Source organism: Colossoma macropomum, unplaced genomic scaffold, assembly GCF_904425465.1.
Source record: "Colossoma macropomum unplaced genomic scaffold, Colossoma_macropomum, whole genome shotgun sequence".
Taxonomy (NCBI): domain Eukaryota; kingdom Metazoa; phylum Chordata; class Actinopteri; order Characiformes; family Serrasalmidae; genus Colossoma; species Colossoma macropomum.
This window is the reverse complement of record NW_023494809.1, coordinates 20174594-20197348: the sequence shown is the minus strand read 5'-3', so window position 1 is coordinate 20197348 and position 22755 is coordinate 20174594. Positions and strand designations below refer to the sequence as shown.

General features: G+C 37.5%; 1 protein-coding gene across 4 annotated transcripts in view; it reads right to left on the bottom strand.

Moving 5' to 3' along the window:
• Positions 1 to 734: 734 nt before the first annotated feature.
• The window catches only part of plcd1a (phospholipase C, delta 1a), a 43886-nt gene continuing 21865 nt past the window's right edge, over positions 735 to 22755 (bottom strand). For all 4 annotated transcript variants that reach the window (XM_036558014.1, XM_036558013.1, XM_036558015.1 and 1 more), the window contains exons 3-15: positions 19314 to 19542; positions 18647 to 18776; positions 16116 to 16344; positions 15128 to 15329; positions 13264 to 13408; positions 10974 to 11126; positions 7645 to 7794; positions 5461 to 5617; positions 4676 to 4792; positions 4071 to 4249; positions 2480 to 2615; positions 2231 to 2380; positions 735 to 1370 (exon numbers count right to left, since the gene is read on the bottom strand). In XM_036558014.1, coding sequence (XP_036413907.1) covers positions 1282 to 1370; positions 2231 to 2380; positions 2480 to 2615; positions 4071 to 4249; positions 4676 to 4792; positions 5461 to 5617; positions 7645 to 7794; positions 10974 to 11126; positions 13264 to 13408; positions 15128 to 15329; positions 16116 to 16344; positions 18647 to 18776; positions 19314 to 19542 — 2066 coding nt within the window. In that variant the 3' untranslated portion in view covers positions 735 to 1281. The remainder of the gene's footprint in view (positions 1371 to 2230; positions 2381 to 2479; positions 2616 to 4070; positions 4250 to 4675; positions 4793 to 5460; positions 5618 to 7644; positions 7795 to 10973; positions 11127 to 13263; positions 13409 to 15127; positions 15330 to 16115; positions 16345 to 18646; positions 18777 to 19313; positions 19543 to 22755) is intronic.

Here is a 22755-nt window from a genome sequence, read left to right as displayed (position 1 = left end):
TATTAATACTACTACTACTACTACTGCTGCTGCTGCTACTACTACTACTAACACTACTACTGCTGCTACAATTACTGCTATTACTACTACTAATACTACTGCTGCTACTACAACTACTGCTGCTGCTATTAATACTACTACAACTACTACTTCTACTACTACTGCTGCTACTACAACTACTGCTGCTGCTATTAATACCAGAAATACTACTACTAATACTACTGCTCCTACTACAACTGCTACTACTGCTGCTGCTACTACAACTAATACTACTGCTGCTGCTGCTACTACAACTACTGCTGCTGTTATTAATACCAGAAATACTACTGCTGCTACTACTACAATTACTACTACTACTAATACTACTGCTCCTACTACAACTGCTACTACTGCTGCTGCTACTACAACTACTACTGCTGCTAATAATACATGCAAGCCTGCATAACACCATTCCACAAACAACCAGTGTAAGCCTAAAGATACATGATTATTTTAGACTTCTCATCAGAAACATTTTAAAATTAAAATGTTTTTACAGTCCTGCAATCACACGCACATTACCAGAAATAAAAAAATCCTCCTCTTCATAAAAGTTTTAAACAGTATATTATGCTATAAATAAAATATACTGGTATTAATATTGCCATAAATGCACCAGGGCAGAGGTTTGATAGCGTACAACAGCAGAACAGAAACAATCTGTAGTGTAATATTATAAAGAAGCAAGAACACAGTTTCGTTTGGATCTCTTTAATGTAAAATAGGTCTTTTGTTACTGTTTTATTAAAAGAGTGTTAAAATAATTAAAAGTAAAATGCGTTTCCCCACTTTCCTCTAAAAGATAGTAAATAAATATTTTTAAAACACCATGCTGGATCTCCTAGCTAGCCGTCTAATAGCATTAAAACATTGATCACAATCACACTTACACATACACTGTACAGGTTTGGTCCATTTGAGGCCCCAGCAAACCGCCCCCATCCCAATTTCTCTGCATTTCAACCTGCTAAATGTAAATGTAATACCCCAATATCTGTCTTCCTGGCAGGCCCAGATCATCTCCAGTTTCACTGATCATATAAAGCAATAGCACATGTATCAGTTGATTAACTTCAAAGTCCATCATCTGAAAGGTAGTCGGGAATCTCCATGGTGATTCTCCTGTGTTGTTGCTATGGTAGTGGGCATGTTTTGGCACTATGGGAATGCTGATTGTTCTGAAGCACTTTTTGGCATTGTAGTAGTAGTAGTAGTAGTAGTAGGTGCTGCAGTATGCAGGTTTCAGACATCTAAAGCCATGATATGAACAAACAGTCCAGCTGAAGGAATGACGCCTCCGCTCTTTGTGAGCAGGGGGACACGGCGATATCCTGTGGAAAAAGGAAAAGGATCTATATAAACTGAATTTCCACATGGGAATATTTGTTTCTGACATTTGCCATATTTGTGTTAGGTGTACAGGTCTGCAGTATTTTTACAAACTTTTCAAAATTTCTGCATATTGAAATGCAGAAGTGCAGTTCTAGGGAAAATTAGTCAGAATTGTGATAATTGGAACCAGACAGCTGAAGAGTTTAATGCCTCTAAAAGTGAAATGGTTATGAATACGCTGCCTGATGCCTGAAACATCGTTTTATGATAGTTTTGAGAGACTTTTTTTTTCAAATATGTAGTGTTTGTTGATAATACGTGGACAATAAGTTAATTTTGACTTAAAAAGACATAAGTAGGTTTCAGTGGTGGTTTTGGATTGTAAATAAAAATGCTTATATTGTTGTTGTAGACCCCTTTGCTAACTCCTATCACCATCACTTTAAAGCATCTAAGTTTCTCTACAATTAAACCAATAAAACCATTTTACATCAAACCACTCTGAATGACTGCTATGAAATTTTTAATTTTTTAGAAATTCAGTGGAATTCTAAGCTAAAAGCTTTAGCCTCAAGGCTCTAATAAAGGGGCTACCTCATCATGGCACATCCAGTTAAGTTTTGGGATCCATAATTTGTGTTTAAAATATTAACTAATATTTGTTCATTTGAATAATCATAAAATTTAATAAAAATCTACACTTTAAATTTTAATGCATTTCAGCCACATGTTGCAGGCACCAAAATGCATGAGCTACTTGAGGACTTCATATGTGGTAAAAACACCTAAACTAGGCATATTTTTCAAAGAGTTGATATTTTAAACTGCCTTTTTTTGTTTGTAGTTTGCGCTGACTTACCGTACTGCATGCTGGTGACAGGTAGAGTGTACTGCCCAATAAAGTCATTTGCAGAAGCAGCGTCATAGTCCTCCACTTCAAAGCGCACCATGGCCAGCTCAGGGACGTTAATAGTGAACTGAAAGTTTTTATTCCACGTTGGATTAAATCCTATGGACAGAAGACAAGTTATGAAGCATTCATCACTACAAAAATCTGGAAAACATTAAAATTGCAGATTTTGTTTGAAATATTTTTGGTGCCACTTGCCATTGTTGTTGATGTGTGGCGTCTGTTGGCTGGCTCTGTCTGCTGCAACTCCACAGATCTCCACTCTCACAAGGGGGTCCACAATAGACTTGGGTTTGTCCTTGTTCAGTTTAGGAAGCTGCTGTGCTGAGATGACCTGAAAGGACACAAGACAATTTTACATTATAGTGGTTTTCTGTCTTTAAAATTGTCGGACAGAGATACTGCACAGTGGCATCATCACTTGGCAGCTAGCATCATCTCCTGGACAAACCTCTGGGGCATTCTGGCCTAAAACTAGAGTGTAATGTTATTCATTTTAATAGTATTCTGTAGCGCAGCATTATATCCAGAACTTATATATATTTGACAGAATTTTTATTTTTATATCATTTTCAAGTTTTTGTTAATCAATGTTTACTCACTACAATACCCAAAATGCATTACACAAATACATCAGCATACAACCACTGGAAACCCCCATGTTAGCATCCAATTCTGACTGCTAGCTGCTGAGCCATGGGTGACATTAGCGTAACTTTTACCTCAGTTGCCAAACAGAATCATGAAGAAAACAGTGATTCCAACTTGTTCACCACAAAATGACATCAGAGACAAGCTTCACCCTTTTAGCCAGAGAAAGCAACCCAAACTGAGGCAAGATATCTAGACAGCCAGGTGGCTACCTTGCTAAGTTTAGCTTTTAGCTTGCTGTTCTCCTCATCTGACTAGTCATTGCATTCTCTGCATTCTGCAATCCATTCTCTTAAATGAAACCATGATGTAGCCTCTTATGCTCCTTTGTCAAACGCACTTTGTCATATTCTTCATAACTTTCATATTTCATAAGCTACATTCAAAAGGTAGGGGTCGTATGAGAGCTGTAACTGTCTTCTTTCCAGTCAATTAGATGGGTGATGTCATTTTAAACCCTTATAGTAAAAGAAGCTGAACTCACAACTTTTTTTGTCTACTGAAAGTCGACCCATTTTTCCACAAATCTGGGCTATAAACTATAAACAGATGGCGTCTCTTCAGTGATCATTTATTTCATGCAGTTACTGAATAATTTGCCTTAAGATTTGTTCATGTAAGAGGTGGAGCATAAGAGGTTAAAGAATTACCACAGTTGTCCAGACGCAATAAGATATAATTGGCTATATAATAGGTATAATAGGTTAGCTACCTGCCTTTCTGCTGCATTCACCAGCTAATGAAAAAAGGAACAGCCAAAACAACCTGCCCCAAAAATCCTTTGCAAAGCAGTTGTAGTTTTCAAAAGTTCATTATGCCTTCGAGATACAGGACAGAAGAGGGGCTTTTACTGTTGTTTTAACCAGAAAAGTTCACTCTAGCGACAACTGCAGCACCACTGTAGGACGCAAACAGACATGTTTACAACAGCTGTCCATATGTCAAGAAGTGTTCACATAGTGTAAAGGACAGGCAATCTCTACAAATGGTGTAAAAAGGTTCTCTTATGATGGCAACAATTTACAAGTATTAAACTGCTAATTAAGTACACTAATAAGTGTAATGTAAATGAACTAAGAAAAATTTGAAGTTCTGGACAGCATAACAGCATATTATAAGAGAGCAGGATGGTAATAACCATGATATGGAGGGTCTTCCTCTGTAGCCAGGGTCCCTTGGTCAGGTTGTTGGGGTCAAACTGAGAATCGGGGTTCCTCATGAACTCTGGCTTTAGAATGTAGCCACATTTTCCATTGGGCAGGAACCGGCCTTGGTTCAAATCCATCTGCTTACACGGAGTCTGGAAGTTCAGAGCCACTGTTCAAACAAATTAAGGGAAGGTTATTAAATATATATTGTCTCTAAACTCTAAACAAGGTCATGTGTGATTTGAAAACAGAATATATATATATATATATATATATATATATATATATATATATATCAGAACAAAACCTTGTATCTCCAAAATGGTAACTTCACAGTAGAAAGAAAAACCCTACTTTACTTTCAATGTAAGTCAATAGAACCAGAGGTTTTTCCAAGTCATTTTGGGCCGTTTCTTTTGGTCCGTTCATCATCAAATTTACACACAATGTAAAGGGCAACAGGCATTTTCAAATTATACCAAAACCTGAAAAATGAAAAAAATGGAGATATGAGGTTTTGTTCCGACAGTAGCAACATATATAGTAAATACTGCAAGACTATATTAAGGAGGTTTAAGTGGCAATAAAGCATCACCTATTTGGCATCCTGCGTTCCACATCGGCACAGGGTTGTAGTTGGACGAGTCCGTCCTGGAGCCTGCTGGGTAGATTCTGCTCAGCTTGTCCATGTTGTGGTGCACGAATGCAGATGCTGTTATACAGTTACAGAAAATAAAAACAACAGAAATGGTCAGATTAAGTCATATATATCTGCTCATCCAGCATTTACTCTGATATCAGGGCTATTAATAGGGAGTTTGTCCCATTTTGCTGTAGTAACGGCCTCTACCCTTTTAGGAAGACTTTACCCTAGATGTTGAAACATTGCTGTTCAGGATTTAATTACATTCATCCACAAAAGAATTAGCGAGCTCAGGTACTGATGTTGGATGATTAGTTCTGGATCATCTCATCCCAAAGGTACTAGATGAAGCCCCATCACTCCGTAAAAAGCTCCACATTGCTGGGTGACTTTTTACCCTTCTAGCTCCCACTTGGCATTGGGCATGGTGTGCAGCTGCTCCAAAGCATCCCATTCTATTGGTCAATGCTTTTCTAGGGAGATTATACAAGCTGTGTGTATGCAATTGAGCACATGTGCCAGCAATGGGTGCACATTAAACTAGCTGAATTCCCTAATTAGAATGGGTAGTTAAATAGTCTGTAATAAATGGGCTGTCCAACTTGTATAAAGGCTCATAAGGTGCTGGATGCAAAAAATATGAATATGCAGTGAGGTAGAAAAACAGACAGTGCTACCACAATTAGTGCTGTCTGATTTTTTCAGAATTTTCAAGATGTAAACACAAAAAGAGTTACCTGAATTATCTGCCAAGTGCTTAGCTTTGCTTTCCTTAAAGGATGCCATTTCATAGAAGGCCTGTTTTTCTCTTGCATGCTCAAAGCTGTTGAAATGGACGCTCTTGCAGTAGATGACCAAGTCCGACAGCTCCTTTGCAAGCTTGATCTTCGATTTCTGAATAACAAACCAAGGATGTTATTAGGTATGACCTGTATTACACCACATTAGCTGTGTAAAAGCCACCAATGTTCATTTGGAAAGACCCCTAAGCTCCGCACCAATATAAAAAATGTGTTTTGAGTTGGCAAAACTCTAATTTAAATCAGCACATGAATAAAATATGTTAACTATAATGTTGCACAGATATTGTATCTGTTATGACCCTGATACTGGCACTTAAATTAACTATCATATTTGCAATATCAGCAATAGAAAATACCATAGAGCCATTTCTGATGCTTAAGCATGCACCCTCACAGAGCAGGTACTATTTGGGTGGTGGATCATTCTCAGCACTGCAGTAACACTGACGTGGTGGTGGTGTGTTAGTGTGTGTTCCGCTGGTCTGAGTGGATCAGACACAGCAGTGCTGCTGGAGTTTTTAAACACCTCAGTGTCACTGCTGGACTGAGAATAGTCCACCAACCAAAAATATCCAGCCAACAGCGTCCTGTGGGCAGCATCCTGTGACCACTGATGAAGGACTAGAGGATGACCAACACAAACTGTGCAGCAGCAGATGAGCTATCGTCTCTAGCTTTACATCTACATGGTGGATTGACAAGGTAGGAGTGTCTAATAGAGTGGACAGTGAGTGGACACAAAACTCCAGCAGCACTGCTGTGTCTGATCCACTCATACCAGCACAACACACACTAACACACCACATCACCCAAATAGTACCTGCTCTGTGAGGGTCCATGGGGGTCCTGACCATTGAAGAACAAGGTAAAAGGGGGCTAACAAAGTATGCAGAGAAACAGATGGACTACAGTCTGTAATTGTAGAACTACAAAGTGCACCTATATAGTAAATGGGGCTGATAAAATGGACAATGAGTGTAGGTAGAAACAAGGTTTCTACGCCTGATCAGTGTATCAGATACGCCTGATCAGTGTATCAGATGTTGATAAAGGAAGGGAAAAAGTGGTGTTGGTGCATCACTACTGACAAACACAATTACGGACAAAAAAAAGACAGCAACATATTCTATTAATGTGTAAGTGACTGACATATTTGAAGGTAATGGGATCTCCAAAAAAAGACAATCACAATAAAGACATTTATAATATGAGTGTAGGAAAGAGGCCCTCTGTGGTGATCTGCTGTTCAGATTAAAATCAGGTGTTTTACGGGGAATGACTGTGGGCACTGTGTATGCAGATTCTGTCTCAGCCTCAGATTTGCTTATGAAAATCTGCTCTACATGTTTGTGTTTTGTGGGATTTTTCTGGGCTTCATGTGTGCAAATGGCACTCAGAATAATAAAATGCTCTCCACATGTTCTGGAACTGATTCATCTTTTTTCTTTGGCTCCTTCTCAGCCACCATGTGTAGACTAAAATAAAAGCTGCTTAAAGGTTCTTGGGTTGGATGGATGGTTCTAGGAAAAACTTCTAAAATTCTTCACACTCGCATTTCTCTTCTCTTCTAAAAAAACATTCAATCTGAATTAATAAAGGTAATAAATTTATTCTGACGAAGCTTATTTTGTTCACTTATATAACTGCTACAAAAGTCACTGCTTAATAAACTGTAAACATCTTTCTTTAGGGTCAAATTACAGTAAATAAGACGAATGTGATTAATCGCAATTAACGACAACTAATGAAATTAATCGTGATGAATTATTTTAATTGTCTGACTAAATACTTCCTGAGAAATCTGATTGTTTTCTTTACACAGTGTGAAAAAAATCTCGGTAAACATTAAAGTGTAAAAAATGTCATTGGATAAAGGGTTCCATCATCTTCATGGAATTAGAAGAACCTTTTAATGAATGGTTCTTAAAGAATCATTTTTGTAAATGAAAACTGTGAGTGTCTTAAGGTTCTTGGAATCATTTTTTTCTAGGACTTTATGACCAACTCAAGAACCGGTTAGAAACCTCTTTTTTAATAGATAAATTACAAACAATATAAATACAATGTTTCTAATTTCCTCAGGCATATTGTTAAACTGCTGACGTGCATGTAAGTCACCTTTGGTTTGGTCTTCTGATCGATCTCTTTGACTTCAGCAGCCTCATCCTCCTCAGACACGCTGTCCACTTCCTCTGTATTGTTGTTGTTGAACGCTGCGTCCAGCTTATTAAGACGCTTTCCTTTAACCAGGATCCGTCCTTTTAATTCCTGCAAGACAAAAGCTGCTTTTAGTTGTGCACTATTGAAAGCTTTTATATGTTTTTATTTCCTTATGCTAAACCTCTTAAGCTTACTCGATTACTAAAATAAATGATAGTCACAGCACTAATTCCAGTACAAACAGTGCTATGCAAAATCGAAATAGCAAGAAGCATAAAATGCAACCAACTTCTAAGACTGAACTTTTGAGCTGTGGAAAAATCCCTGCAGATTCCTTTAAAAATCCTGAAAGTAAGGTCTCCTGAAAAGATTGGAAACTGTAATAAAGGCAAAGAGTGGACACAGTAAATACTGAAAAACTTGATATTATAAATAGTTGCTGAAGTTTCTGAGTAACTTTTTGTCAACTGCGTTTTTGTTACTTTTTTCCTGACACTGAAAAATGAACATGCGCTTACTGGTTGGTTTGTCAGGAAATTTAATAATTTAAGGGTGGTCTCTGACTTTTCAAATAAAGTTCAAATAAAGCACTTTCCACTTCTAACAGCCACTGGAATAGATATAGTACAATAGGATCATGCCAGAAAATGAAAAACAAGGATGGATCACTTACAAATAGTAAAATTACTTATTGCTTTCAGACACACAGAAGGTGTGGCACAGTATTCATTACTTTTAAAAACACTACACACATGGCCAGAACTAGCTAGGTTGACACCAGACCTTGGTAGTTTCAGAAGGGCTTTTGCATGTAACTGTTACTTCGTGAGATTTAATGTAGAAACAGTACTATTCTGATAATACAGTACCCTTCTCACTGGCCTCACCCTCACAGGCCTCCCAATCAAATAGGAATAATATATTTATTATGCTGCGTTTGTTAAGACAAGCGATGTTTGATTTGTTTCCCGTGAGTGCTGAGTTATGGCCAATCAAATCATTAGGATCTAAGCTAAGCTCTGCCTTTTCTCAGCCTTCCAAGCATTGCTTGACAACTGTTGCTATCCACAAGTGCCTCGAGCCTTCAGTTCGCTGTCAGTGCCCATCATGTTGGTAACTAGCATGAGGAAACTGAGGTGTGTGGTGATTTTGGAAGGGTTTTATGAAATTAAGTGTGGAAACAGCAAAGTTAGTAGTGACTGGTTCTCAGCTGATCTCAGAACAGCTGTGAACAACTTCTTGAGATGTACGTTACAGGTATGCATCATGCATACTACAGGCTAACGTACAACATAGCTATGATGTAATGCAAGAGTTTATGTGAGTAATTAACAGATTATGATTGTTAAATGCAACCCATTTAACTTGTTTTTTATTCAGACCACTCAGTGTTGCTAGAAAAGTCAGCTTGCTTTAGCCAAATTCCAGTAACTGTCCAGTTTAATGTTCAAAGTTGTACTGTATTGCCTACTTATAATATACGACAACACCAACATGAGAAAGCTGTTGATTAACGTATAGTTAATTAACTTATTGATGTCACAGTATCATGTGATGTAATTCAGACATCAGCAAGTACATTTGGCTGTGCTATGACTGGTTAACTGTATGAGTATCTTCTGGTTAGCTGGAGTTTGGACTATTTTTAATGTAAAAGTATTTTTAATGTATGTTTTCTCAGTAATCTGTATGGACAGGAAAGGAAGAGAGCAAAAGAGACAGGCACAGAAACTGAAAGACAGAGAGAGGTAAATGAAATAAAATCAATGTAACTATCAAATGAATTAGTATGTATAGGTTTCAATATGTGTTTTCAGATGCAAATAAATTGTTCAATGATTAATTAAGTACATTTAAACAGGTTAACTGAGGTTACAGTAATAGAAGTTCACTGAAGTGTAAAGGGATGGGAAAGAAATAAATTACAAAAAAAGGCACACAATTATGGACAGGTAAAAAGGGAGCAATGATTTGGATAAAAAAAAGCTAAAGGAGAAACTGACAGTTGGTGAAATATGGCCGTTTTGCAGTTAGTTTAGTTGCTTTGTGATGTATGTCACTTTTCCATAAAATGGGCCTCGCTAAAATTTCGATCCTAGTTACAACCCTGACTACACACCCCTATGAAGATTGTAAATACCACTGAAAGATGACTCCTTGCTTAGTGTGAGGTTTCTGTGCCTTTTTTTTCCCAGAAAGAGCACTCCCCACCCCCAGGCCAATTACTAAGAATGTGGGACTATTTCCAAGTAAAAGGCACAACACATTCCCAGAGAGAGAGTTTCTGCAGCTCTACTCAACAGAGGAATATAAAAACAAGCTATTATGGCCTGATTTATACCACACGATCTACTTAAAACTCCCCAAAGTTCATTTACTAACACTCCCAAGCCTCTACTTTTGCAAATAAGCAAGCCCAATCTCAGAGCTGGGTACTCCTGAAACGCTTTGCTAACAATAATCTTGAGCCCAGGCTCAAATCAGGCCCTTATTTATTTATCTATAATGTGATCTCCAAAACAGCAATCGCTCCTGATCCTGACTGTTTTCTTCCTCTAAGTGCTGAGACATGAATTTGTGAATTTAAAGAAAACAGGAAGTGCATGGAGATGATGAGGAAGTCATCTGAGGGAAGTGGCTGTTCAGGGTGGGGAGGTTTTTGGCAGGTCATATAGCTTCAAAGAAGCAACCATAATAAAATTGCTGCAGTAAAGATTTGGGGTAAAAATATATGTCAGAATATTAAAGATCAGAATGTTCCTAACCTATTATAGCAGATCTTAGCTGAGATGCACATTCAATCTTAACTCTTTCATCGCAGCCATAAAATCCAATTTTCATCTGTGTTGGACGTCCTATATATTTTTGCCTTGTGCGCTTTTTTCTTCAGTAATTGACAGAATATATTTCAATAGAAATGTGTTTGATTTATAAAACTGGATTTTTTAAGCGAACTGGATTTTCTCACCTCTTCACTTTCACCCTCATACACACAGAATGACAACAGTGTCCTAGTTAATCTGATGACACAGTTGTGGCACAATTTGATTATATTGATTAAAAACATCATAACGGATCTCCATTCCTCTAGTGGAATGGCCACTATGAAGCCAGCAGCAAGAGGTTTAAACATATTAAACAAAAAACAAATAATAATAATAAACCCTAAGAAAAACTGGAGTTATGAGCTGACATAATGGAGCTACGAGAGTCTGTTTTCTAGAGAAGCGAAAGCTTTCATATAAACAAACCCAGAGAGTTCATCAGTGTTTGAGGATGTGGCTGACCTGTGGTGATGGCAAGGCGTTTGGCATCTCGTTTCCCAGAGGCTGCGTGAGAAGAGCACTGCCCAGGATGGAGGTCATATAGTGAGCCATGAGTTTCTGCTGTTCTACACTGCAGTGGTTCTCCAGGGACAGGATTACTGGATACTCAGACGCCTGCCAGGAGAAAGACAGAAAGGACCTCAGATGGCTTGCAATAAAATATTACTCAGTGAATCTTCTTGTCTACTGATCCATTAAATTCTTAACTCCTTAAACTGTAGACTTGTTATTCAGTTATTAATAAGCATAAGACTTATTATTCATTAATTCTTATTAATATTATTTGGTTACAACTAAAAAACTAATAAACTGATATGTATGTAATGAGTAGCAAAAGTGAGAAATTGAAGTGTGGTGCCCTGCAGTTTAAGGGGTTAAGAACAAGCTTTCCAAATCAATAATATCATCTGTGTAGACAGAGCATGTGCAAAATAAGATTGATTTAAAGCTTTACATTACAGCGGGGAGTTATGGGCACATGGAGAGTGTTAATAAGGTACATCACACCTACATAAGCTTATCATGATATCTACCATGTCACTCTGACATCAACGGAGCTACAAAAGCAGCTGCCACATTCATAATATCAATATAATATCAATATGAAAAATATCACCTAAGCTCCTCTGTGTTTGCATATTTAATTGTTTCAGACATTCAAACAAAATTCAAGACAAACACAGAATTTTTATTAAAGGACTTTTTTAAAGGAAAATCTTAAAAAAAAATAAAAAATGATCCAGCACTAACTGGTCCTGTGTGAAAAAGTAATTCCCCCCATAGTTCCTCAATCACACAATTAACCAAATTTAGTTGATAATTGAGATCAATTAAACTAGACACCCCCGGGCTTGATTACTGCCAGCCCTGCTGAATCTAAACACCACATAAACAGAGTATTTACAGCAATGTGAAATAAACTAAAAGGTCTCAACAAGCAGCACACTATGCAGCGATCAAAAGAAATTCCGGAAGAGGTCAGGAAAAAATTATGTAAATATATCAGTCTGTAGAGTGTTACAAAGCCAATACTAGGGCACTGGAACTCAAGAAGTGGTCGGCACATCAACGACTCATCCAGGAAGTCACAAAAGAACCCAGATGAACATCTAACTAACTGCAGTCCTTGTTTGCCTCAGAAAAGGTCAGTGTTCATGATTCCACCATTTAAGAAAAAAGGCTGGGGAAAAAATGGCATCCATGGGAGACCTGCAAGGCGAAAAAGCTCTGCCAACCATGAGGAACATAAAGGCTTTTCTCACATTTGCCAAAAAACTAGCCTGATGAGCTCCACACCTTTTGGAATAATGTTCTGTGGACTGATCAGTTGAAACTGTAACTTTCTGTAAGACAAGTCTGGTGTAACTAACACAGCATTCCAGCATTCCAGAACATCATACCAACAGTGGTAGCAGCGTGATGTTCGGGGTCTGAGCGACTTGCAATAAAAGACGATACAACGAATTTTGCTCTCTTTTTGCCAGAAAATCCTGTAAGATAATGTCTGATCATCAGTCCGTAATCTGAAGATCAAGCACAGTGAGGTTAAGCAGCAAGACAACAATCCAAAGCACAAGAGCTGGTCCACCTCTGAATGGCTCAAAAGAAACAAAATTAAGGTTCTGGAGAGCCCTAGTCAAAGTCCTGACTTTCCGTCAAGATGCAATGGAAGGACCTTAAACAGCAGTTCATGCTCAAAAGCTCTCTGATGTGGCTGAATTACAGCAATCCTGCAAAGAAGAGTGAGCCGAAATTACTCGCCAGGTTGGTTGCTGTTGTTGCTGCTTAAGGAGGCACAAGGATTTATTGAGTTTAAGGGGTCAGGGATTATTTTTCCATGTGGGTGATACGTGTTGCAAAACTTTTTTTTTCCTTCAATAATAAATGATAATTTAAAAACTATGTTTTGTTTTCTCATGCTCTCTTTGTCTTATATTACACTTTGTATGATGTTTTGAACCCAAATATGCAAAAATAGCAAATAGCAACAGCAAATACTTCTTTACCACACTGTAGGTGTTGCGTGAACTTGACAGCAAAAGTGACCTCTATGAAAAGTGATGCCTACTGTAAACAGTGTTAATAAATGTTTATATCTGTCATCATGAAGGGCTTATTTAGGTGTCTTGTAGTCTTATGAACACGGCCCAAAAATATGGTAATGGTGAAAGGGCCAATTGGATACTGAGATATCAGTTCGCAAAGTCCAATAACTGGAAGACAAATGAGCAGACAGTGGTTGTTCACTCACTTTGAAAGCGTAATCTTTGATGGCTTTGATGACGTCCTCAAAGAGCACTTTAGATGTGAGCGTGTGGCCGTGGTAGATGAGCGGCTTTCCATCGGGTCCGTCCCAGATATCCAGCTCCACGCAGCGGCAGCCCTTCGACAGCGCTCTGCATACGTCAAGCATGGTCAGTAAAACAAGTGTCATCACATTCACAACTAAAATGCATCTCCTGACAACATTCACTACATTATAAGCATGATGGACAATTATATTTAATATAGCCAGTCAAAGCTGATGAGTCATTAAGAAACATTCCTACAGGGACTGTTATTAAATTCTGATCTTCTCTCACAATGAAATTATTGGAATTATAAGACAAATTTCATACAAATCAAGTCATATGAAGAGCTGCCACCACTAATCCCAGTCTCACCGTGACCAATTCATAACATTTCACATGAAATCACCTCGGCAGACTCCTGTCAGTTTACAATCATATAATTTCTCAGTATTCAAGTTTCAGTTATAGCCCGTATTAACTACAGCCACTCCTTTCCTTTTTTACATGTTGTATGACAAGACTTTTAACTCATCTGACACGGCTTAAGCTTCCTTGTATGTTAACATCCTAAGGCTTGATCTTCAGTAACTACAAGGAAAACAATGCAAAATGTCATAGGAGTGAGAAATGAAAATCTGGACTACTGGCAGGTCCATGAACGCTTAGGGATTAAAGCAATAGTTCGGTGAAAAATCTAATTTACCAATTTTTCACCTGAATCCAAATGTAGTTGATCAGCCACAAACTTTCAGTGTCTTAAGTTTTATGGCAAATATGGCAAAAATGCAATATTGTGATGTTGCAAGAAGTTTTCACAATACAAAAAGTAGTGCAGATACATTAATACACTGAATTATCCATACAAACCTCTGACCACTAAGAAAATAAAAAAAAACAGCCACTGACAGTATTCGACATGTTTACTTTACATACAAGTTTACATTGTGTAACATATAGTTTATCTTTTTATCTGTTCTGATCAATTGTGTTTGGAAAATTCTACTGCACCGAGTTCATCACTGAATGCCATTCCCAAATATGTCTAATGTCATACGCTATATTACAAAGACTACATTATTGGGCAAAAATCAGAACAAAAAATATTTTTAAAAGCCTGTCATAAGCTTCAGGGCAGTTGGAATTCAAACTGAGACATATTAATTAAACAGCACTGACTACTTAAAAGGGAATTTCACTGATGTATGATTAATTAATTCAGATATAAACAAAAGTTGCTCAGAATCGTTTGATGCCTCCAAAAGGTCCATAACAGAAAGTTAAAGAAGTTAAGAAATCTGAATCAATAAGTTTCTCTACAATAAACCATTTCACACTAAGCCACAAAAAAAATAGCTTTGTTTAAATCTCAACGACCGAATTATGCAGATACTGTTTCCATACATACTCACACTCCTCCAACAACTGCTCTGAAGCGCAGTGTAATGAGTGTTCTGAGCTGGAAAGCTGCTCGTTGGATGGAAGTTGCCATGTGTAAACATGCCCAAAACTACAGACCAAATTCTGGCTTCAAGGTGGCTGGCACTACTGTTTTTTAGCTATGCAACACACATTGTCTATTTTTATAGATAACAGTCTATTCACTGTAATGATTTTGGTCTGCAGTTTGCACAATGCTACCGCATCAAGCTTTCACTACTTGTTAACTACTTTAGCCTTGTAGCTTTAGTGCAAAAAAGAATATTTTGGACACTAAACACATTTTGGATGATTAACTACACTTGGGATAAGTGCAACTCTTAATTTTCAGCAAATTGCCTTAAGGGCAAGCTTCTTTGACTGGCAGAAGTCAGGCAATGTTCTTACCTGATGTAGGCCTCAGTACTGCTGGGCCCTTTGAGCTGGTCTTCCATGAGATAGGTGTTGTGCGAGGAGGAGATGAAGTAATGGTTGAGTGGCTGGCTCATGTCCTGGTACACAGGCTGATGTGCAGGGTTCAAGATGGAACCCTCTTTTTGGGAAAAGTACCTCAGGAAACCATCCTTGGTCAAGTGTTTCTTCTGCTTGGCTGTTTTGACAGAGAACATTAATGAATACAAAAATTCATGTATTTTTTGAATAATCCAGTTTATTTGAAGCCAGCTAGAAAAATAAAATTTGCACAATATTCCCCTTACCCTAAATGTAGCAATTTAGCTATGTTTGGTGTCTAAAGTTAGCCTTTTTAGTTCTGTAACACAGCTACGAAGCTAATGTAGCTAACAAGTAATGGAGGCTTACAGCCTATTAGCATTGTGCAAAATGCATGCCTAAATCCTCACACAGTGCCTTAAACTGTGTAGAGATGTAATCTTAAATTGACAAACATATGTGGTTTCTGACACTATATGACATACTGTTATGTATAAAAATGGACTAAATTCAGCTTTCAAGCTGACTGCAACTATTGTTTTGAGCATTTAGATTTCTTTAAAAATGAACCAAAGTGCACTGCATAACTGAAAACAGCAGCAGCAGCCATCTTACAGCCTATGATTTGTGATTTTGTCCATTTTTCAAGTTTTGCACTAGAGTTGTGAGATAAGTAATCTTAAATTTGCTTATGTGGTTTCTGACATCATCCATGTGGAACAACAGACTACTTTCTATAAATATGGACAATACGTCCATTTCCATAGATTTATGGAGTAACTGGAACAGGAAATTTGATTGTTGGTCAAACCACCACTTTAACCCAGTTGAGAGGGGTATGTAAGTAGAACATTTTAGAGCACAGCAAGAGAAATTATAAAAGGATCAAGCTCAAAGTGAAGAGTTAGATGTAGCTTTCCAGCAGCAATGGCTATTCTATTACCTGTCTGATCGGGTTCATATTTTTCAATGAACTTCTCCGCGTCCTCCACTGACCAAGACTCCATCTGCTCTGTCTTCAGGAATTTGAGCAGATCGGCTGCACTCATCTGACCCTCTGTCAGAGCATATTTCCCATAGATCACCTCGATCTCCTCACGATAGGTCAGCAGCTCGTAGAACTGCTTAATCTCGTCCCCCTCCAGAGTGCCTGATCTGGATGTGTCGCATTTCTATACAAAGTTAGAGGAAAGAAAATATTATTAATTATCGCAATAAGCAACATAATGTAGATACATATTCAGTTATGAAGTACCATATGTGAGCTTTACCCTATAGCTTACAATTCCCCTGAATGTAATGTACTTATCATAACATTATCAACTGGTCTAACTAATATTACTTAATAATTTATAATGATAAATATATTCTGCCCAGACGGCATGCAACACTTCACATCCAGTGGTTCTCCGCATTTATTCGGTTTAACACTAGAAAATTGCCGAACTGGCACGTTGGCACCCTTCTTCTGGACATGCTTGTCCATTTTACTCTCTACTGGAGAGCAGATCTCGATACTGGAGTTTTTGTTCCATTTGCATGTTTCCCCAACATTCTTCGCCAGATTAAAATGTATGTTATAATCCTTAATAGTGATGTTTAAAGCATGTGGGGAGCTAACTGTTTGGTGATGTACTTTTTACATAGCCAGTTAAAGTGTTACTGTTGCATACATTTTTGAACTAAACCACAGATTAAAATGATTGTACAAAGAGGATGGGTTAAAGGCAAGACTCCTAATGCTACTTTTGACAGTTTCTTTGGTTAGAAGTGTCAGTGCCATTAATGTAAATGTGTTATAATCAATTCTGCCATTTCAAAACCAAAGCAGATTAATCACGATTAAAGGTGGTGCTTCTATACGCCTATTAGCTAAAGAGCAGGGTGTTCTGGAGCTGAATCTGGTGTCGCAGAGCAGGAAAAGCCTGAAACTTGGGTGGAGTACATAACAGCAGTTGGGAAACACTGCTCAGGAGGCTGAACAGGTATAATAGGCCACACCAGTATCAAGAAAAAAACTCCAAAAAAACTTGCTATAAACACTGATTACATTCCTAATGAAAACAAAGATACCTGACAAAGTGCCAAAAGAACTACTTCTGTCAGTTAGAGGAAAGGGTAACGTAGACTAGTGAGTCTGGTTTTGTTTACTGTCATAAGATACATGCCAAACAACTCACTCTGACTCACAGAAATAACCACTTACGTAGGTCTCGTACTTGTCCTTTTGTCTCGTTCCGCAGACAAAAATTCCACAAAATTTCACAAAAACCTTACTTGATTCAAATGTGTACGCCAGTTCCACATGAACAAAATACAACCCAATTCTTGCCGGCAAAGAGAATAACAGTAATTGTATTGATGTAATATTTTTCAATCATATGGAATCCATGCACACATCTGAATCAAGTGAATTCAAAGCAGTGCACTAAAGTCCAAATCACATCTGATGAAACTTGCAGGTCTTCAGAAAAATACATAAATCTTTGTCAGACTTATTTCAAGTGTATCTGCAACACAATCAAGCCTCTAGAGTATATAATTATTGACCATGATATGAAATTATATGTATGACCGAAAGACCAAGTTTTATACTGAAATCACAATTTGAACATGCGCAATTTTCCCACACGATGCATACAAGACAACACAACAACCACAACTGACTGACCATCTGGTACTATGTTTAGCGCCCAAGTCTGAAGCTAGAAAAAATGGATATTTCGGTCTTCTTGGCCAGAAAAATAGGCATTAATTTATAGAAAATATCACAATACCAATCACGGTCACAATACTGGTAAGAAAAATCGCAATATGATATTTTCTTTATATAAAGTTTTTCTGCTGTAATCACATTTAATGACTTTAATAATTTCAATTTAACATCAAGCACCAATTCCACATCACTCTGTCTTAAAATCACATCAATCAGACCCTAAATGAACGTATCTAACTATCTTTTGCCTACAGTGGGCGGTCATCCATATTAAATGATTATTAACCGTCTTGTTGGAATTCCATACGGAGACTTCGGCAAAATCTGCTAGAACTCATTAAAATGTGCTCCTCGTAGGTGGTAAGCAAGCATGTCCAAGTTGGTCACAGTAAAATGGACCAGTAAGAGGAATTGGAGCTTTGTGTGCTACCATGTTTTCTAACACTGCGTTAAAGATGCAAGTGGCTTCCTTTATAGATGGATGTGATTGAATGTGACTGGCACTTATTATCGATTTGTTTAATCACATCTGATATGAAAATATATTCCTATTCATGTGTTTTACAATGCAAAAATATAGTTTGTGACACAAACTGAATAAAAATATATGTATTATTGGCTTTGTTAGATCACATTCTGTGCAAATAAAAAAAAATGCAACATCAGCACTGAGAAATCATGTTATTACATGATGTGTACTGTACTGTACTGTATACTGTACCGTACACCCTAAAGAAAGGATAATCGATGCTTCATACCTCAAACAGCATGGTGGCGTGTGTGTCATCCACTTCAATGTTGATCTGCCGCAGGAAGTGCTTCAGCTCCTTCAGGGTCATCCTGTTGTCACCATTCTTGTCCGCTTTCCTCATGCAGCTAATGATCCAGCTTAAGTAATGATGTAAGGCTTTGCCACAATAGATTATTTTGTTCATTCAATTCACCGGCACTGGTTTCTAAGCATGTGTTCATCATGACTGCTTGCCTCAAATTGTACCCCCCCCCTTCACTGATTCCCTTCCACCCTCCTAAACTTTTTACCTGCCTCATTCATACACCACACAAAAGCTAACTTGCTAAAAGTTTAAAAACTGAACGAACTAAGCTCTTTAATATGGAGAGCAAATAGTGCAGTGGAAAAACGTGAAATGCAATGCACATTTGGTTGTGCTGTAGACGGTAACCAACTACAGCACACTTTCCGTCAATCTATAGAACCATTTCATGATGCAGAAAACCCTTAAATCATGCAAAGTGTTCTTTAAGTTTTCATTTTCTTTACTAAAGAACCCTTGAAGAACCATCTCTTCTTCAAATGTGCATATCTACCTTCTTGTTATCAGTATTACCATTTCAAGAGTGAAGACTAGACTGTTCCTAGTACAGCACTGTGGGTCAGCAGGTAGCACCTCTGCTGAAGGATACTGTTCACTCTTCTGTTGGCTGTTGAGGTTGTCCATGTGGGTGATGACCTTCTCCAAGCCCGACACCCACAGCTTGGCTTCCTCTGGCGAGCTGGCCATCAGGTCAAGGTTCTTGCGTTTGCCTTTGAAGATGATGGAGAAGCAGCACTCCTCCGAGGAATCGTCAGTGTACTTCTGCAGACCCTCAGACCCCCGGCCCTGACGCACGGAGTCGATGTCATCGATGGAGACTGCAAAGCAAGATAACAGGGTTACAGTCAGTTCCAGGATGCCTTGTTATGGCTAGCATTAGAAATGATATGTAGGTGAAAGGAGGAAAAGGTTTACAGATGAAGGTCTATGAATTTCTTGTTGTACGGAGATCTACAAGGAAAAACGGCTGACAAGAAAAAATCTGACAGCTCCATATATAACTATATATCAATAATTTTCTCCTTACAATATGACTTTGAAACTGAAATTGCAGTTGATTTTATCATTAGAAAAGCTCAGATTTTGTAATTTGGTCAGTAGTGTTACAGTCAGTGGTCTTGCTCATTATGACAGACTACATTTTACACTTGAACTACATAACATTTATACTCCTACACAGAAATAATAGAACAGCAGCCAATTTACAAAACATATTATTGATAATAACAAAATATATATTTAAAAGAAATACATAAAAATTAAGCTTGGAAAAAAGATGAGAAAGCCAGAAAAAACCCTAATCTTAGTACAGCTTACTGGAGCCAAACAGGCAAGTCACAAATGATAAACACCTCCTATGTTATCAGCAGACTTGTGCATGCTATGACAACAAAGTGCATAAGACCCATTTATCTAGAGGAAGCGAACAGTACTCTGAACCACAGAAACCACAGTACCTGCTCCACTCTAGCCCCTGCATCTTATTCTGCAAAATATGCCAGTGTTCAAAGGAGGAAATATTTAGCATGCATGTATCATTAGCCTGTAGCAATTTCTAGTTTCTAGACTGCTGGAGGCAAACTAAATGAAAGGGGCACAGTCTAAACTCTTTGCTTCTCAGTTTAGTGACAGCTGGCATCTCTGAAGAATAACCGGAGAATGTTGTTCCTTTTATTTGAAAATGAAATACAACATTAGTGATGTATTTAATTCAATTAGACTACATAAAAGTTGCTAACTTAAATGAGAACTCCACTGCTTTATCAAAATTTCAGCATAATTCAATCATTAAGATGTTAGGGTAATTCAGAGCGGTTTGACATGAAATGCTCTGTCCTTTAGAAATATACTGAATCAGAATTGTTCACAGTGCTGCTGATAGGAAACAGATGTCTGAGGTTAATGCCTCTAAAGGCTCCCTCACAGAGAGCTATTATATGAAATGGTTGTGAATAAGCTGCCTGGTGCCTGAGACATTGATTACAATAGTTTGAGAAAGTTTTGGCCTAAAAAGTATTTTTTAAAATGCATTCATGGTAGAGAATACAGGGTGCTGTGAGGCAAAATAGTCCCCAAAGAAAACTTATTTTCAGATTTATCAGTTTTACCATCACTACCATTACATATAAAAGCAGACTCATTTGGACAGTAAGATTCCTATCACCACCACTATAAAGAAATAAATGAGCATCTCTCCAACGAATCAGTTCACATCAAATCATTCTAAATGACTGTTTACGACTCTATGACAGAATTGTGCAGAGATTTCAAAAAATTGGTGGAATTCCCCTCTAATTAAGGCCTCTGATTTAGTGGTCTAATATACATTTATACTTATTCTGTATTTAAATATTGGTAGGCCACAAGTGGTTAACACCTAACATAAGTGTTAGCATTACTCTGACTGCTTGGCGTTTGAACCGCTGTTAAACATATTTAGACAAACGTTTGTATGTCTAGGCCCTTAAATACTTGTATATGGGTCCATGAAAAATTCAAAATGACAAATTTTAAATATCGTATTAAAAAGGACATGATGTGCATTTTTATAGCTGCATATATATTTGCATTTATATCTATGTGCACTTTATATCTTAAATGTAATTTGTGTTATCAAATCTTATCAAATTTCAGTTCTTAAAACTACTGATCTGGCTGCACCATTTGACTGACTGGTTGTGCCACCTGACTTTTCAGACTAATTTCAAATTAAACAGGAATTTAATTAGACAACAGCAGAAACTTTTGTCCTTGAACCTATATAGAGTTTATGCTTACATTTCCTCATATAAATTAACACACATTACTAAAATAATTACATTTTCATCGTTTTCCTGAGGTCAGACTACCTGACATGGTAAATGGAACCATTCTAGTCATGACTCATTTTTTCCACAATTTGTGAAAGGGCTACCTTGGCATTGCACCATGAAGGTCACCTGGGGTCTTCTATATGCCACAATACCCTGGCCCCTATTTCATAAAGTCATGTCAAAATAAAAGTTTTTGGTTGTACCGCCTGACATTTGAGGAACTCCGAACTTGTGGACAAAAGTTTTTCAGTGAATTGAGTACTTTTAAAGTTGCCTTGTTTTGTAATATAGTTTTATTTTTAGGTTTTCAAACATAAAATCATGCTAGACTATTTTATATAACCAAATTATATTTTTTGATAGTTTACTTAATCAACATATATGTTTGGACAATTGCACCATCTGACATTTTTAGACTTCTGTAGGCAAAAAGAAACTAAAATGAACTTTATATGGATGCACTAAAACGTGTTTCACATAAAAGAGGTACTGTTGAATAATCTGATATGTCATGTATTGATAATATATATATGGACCAATTAAAAAAGCTTTAAAATCATTTGGAATTAGACCTCCTTACATTAACTTACATTGAAAGTTAAGAACATTTTTGCCTCCTCCTGTAAAGTTAATATTTTGGAGATATATGTTTCTCTTTGGACAGCAACAATATGTTCCTGTCCACCTACTGCTAGTTCCATATTGAGAACCACTAATTTCATGGAAACTAAAGCCATTCAAAGGAAAGACACGTGAAGTGAAGTTGCATTGTCATAATGTTTGTGCCATGTAGTTTTGCCCAACAAACAAAGTTAAAACATTTCAGCTTATGCACTGACTTGGTTCCTGAGATTACTGTTTCACACGCCACAGTAATCATGATCTAGTGACATCACTGGCCTATACCATGTTAGCATTCTTAGTCATACCACTGTACTGGACTATTGATTCGTCTTCACAGCTGGTCAGCATCCTATATTCTCACTCTAATCAGCTCTTGATAAATCTGATTACATGCTGATGATTTATTAAATTATGATGGTGAGAAAGTCAAAGACTGAGATGATGTTATAGCAAGAGATACTGATTACACTTGTAGCTGTACATCCACAGTAAGGTTTGTTTTTGGATTTGTTCCAGCAGTTCTCAATCCTGTGGCCTTTCAGTCTTTGTTCTGGGTGTCACATAAAGATAAACTAGGAAAAGCAGACCCGCCCC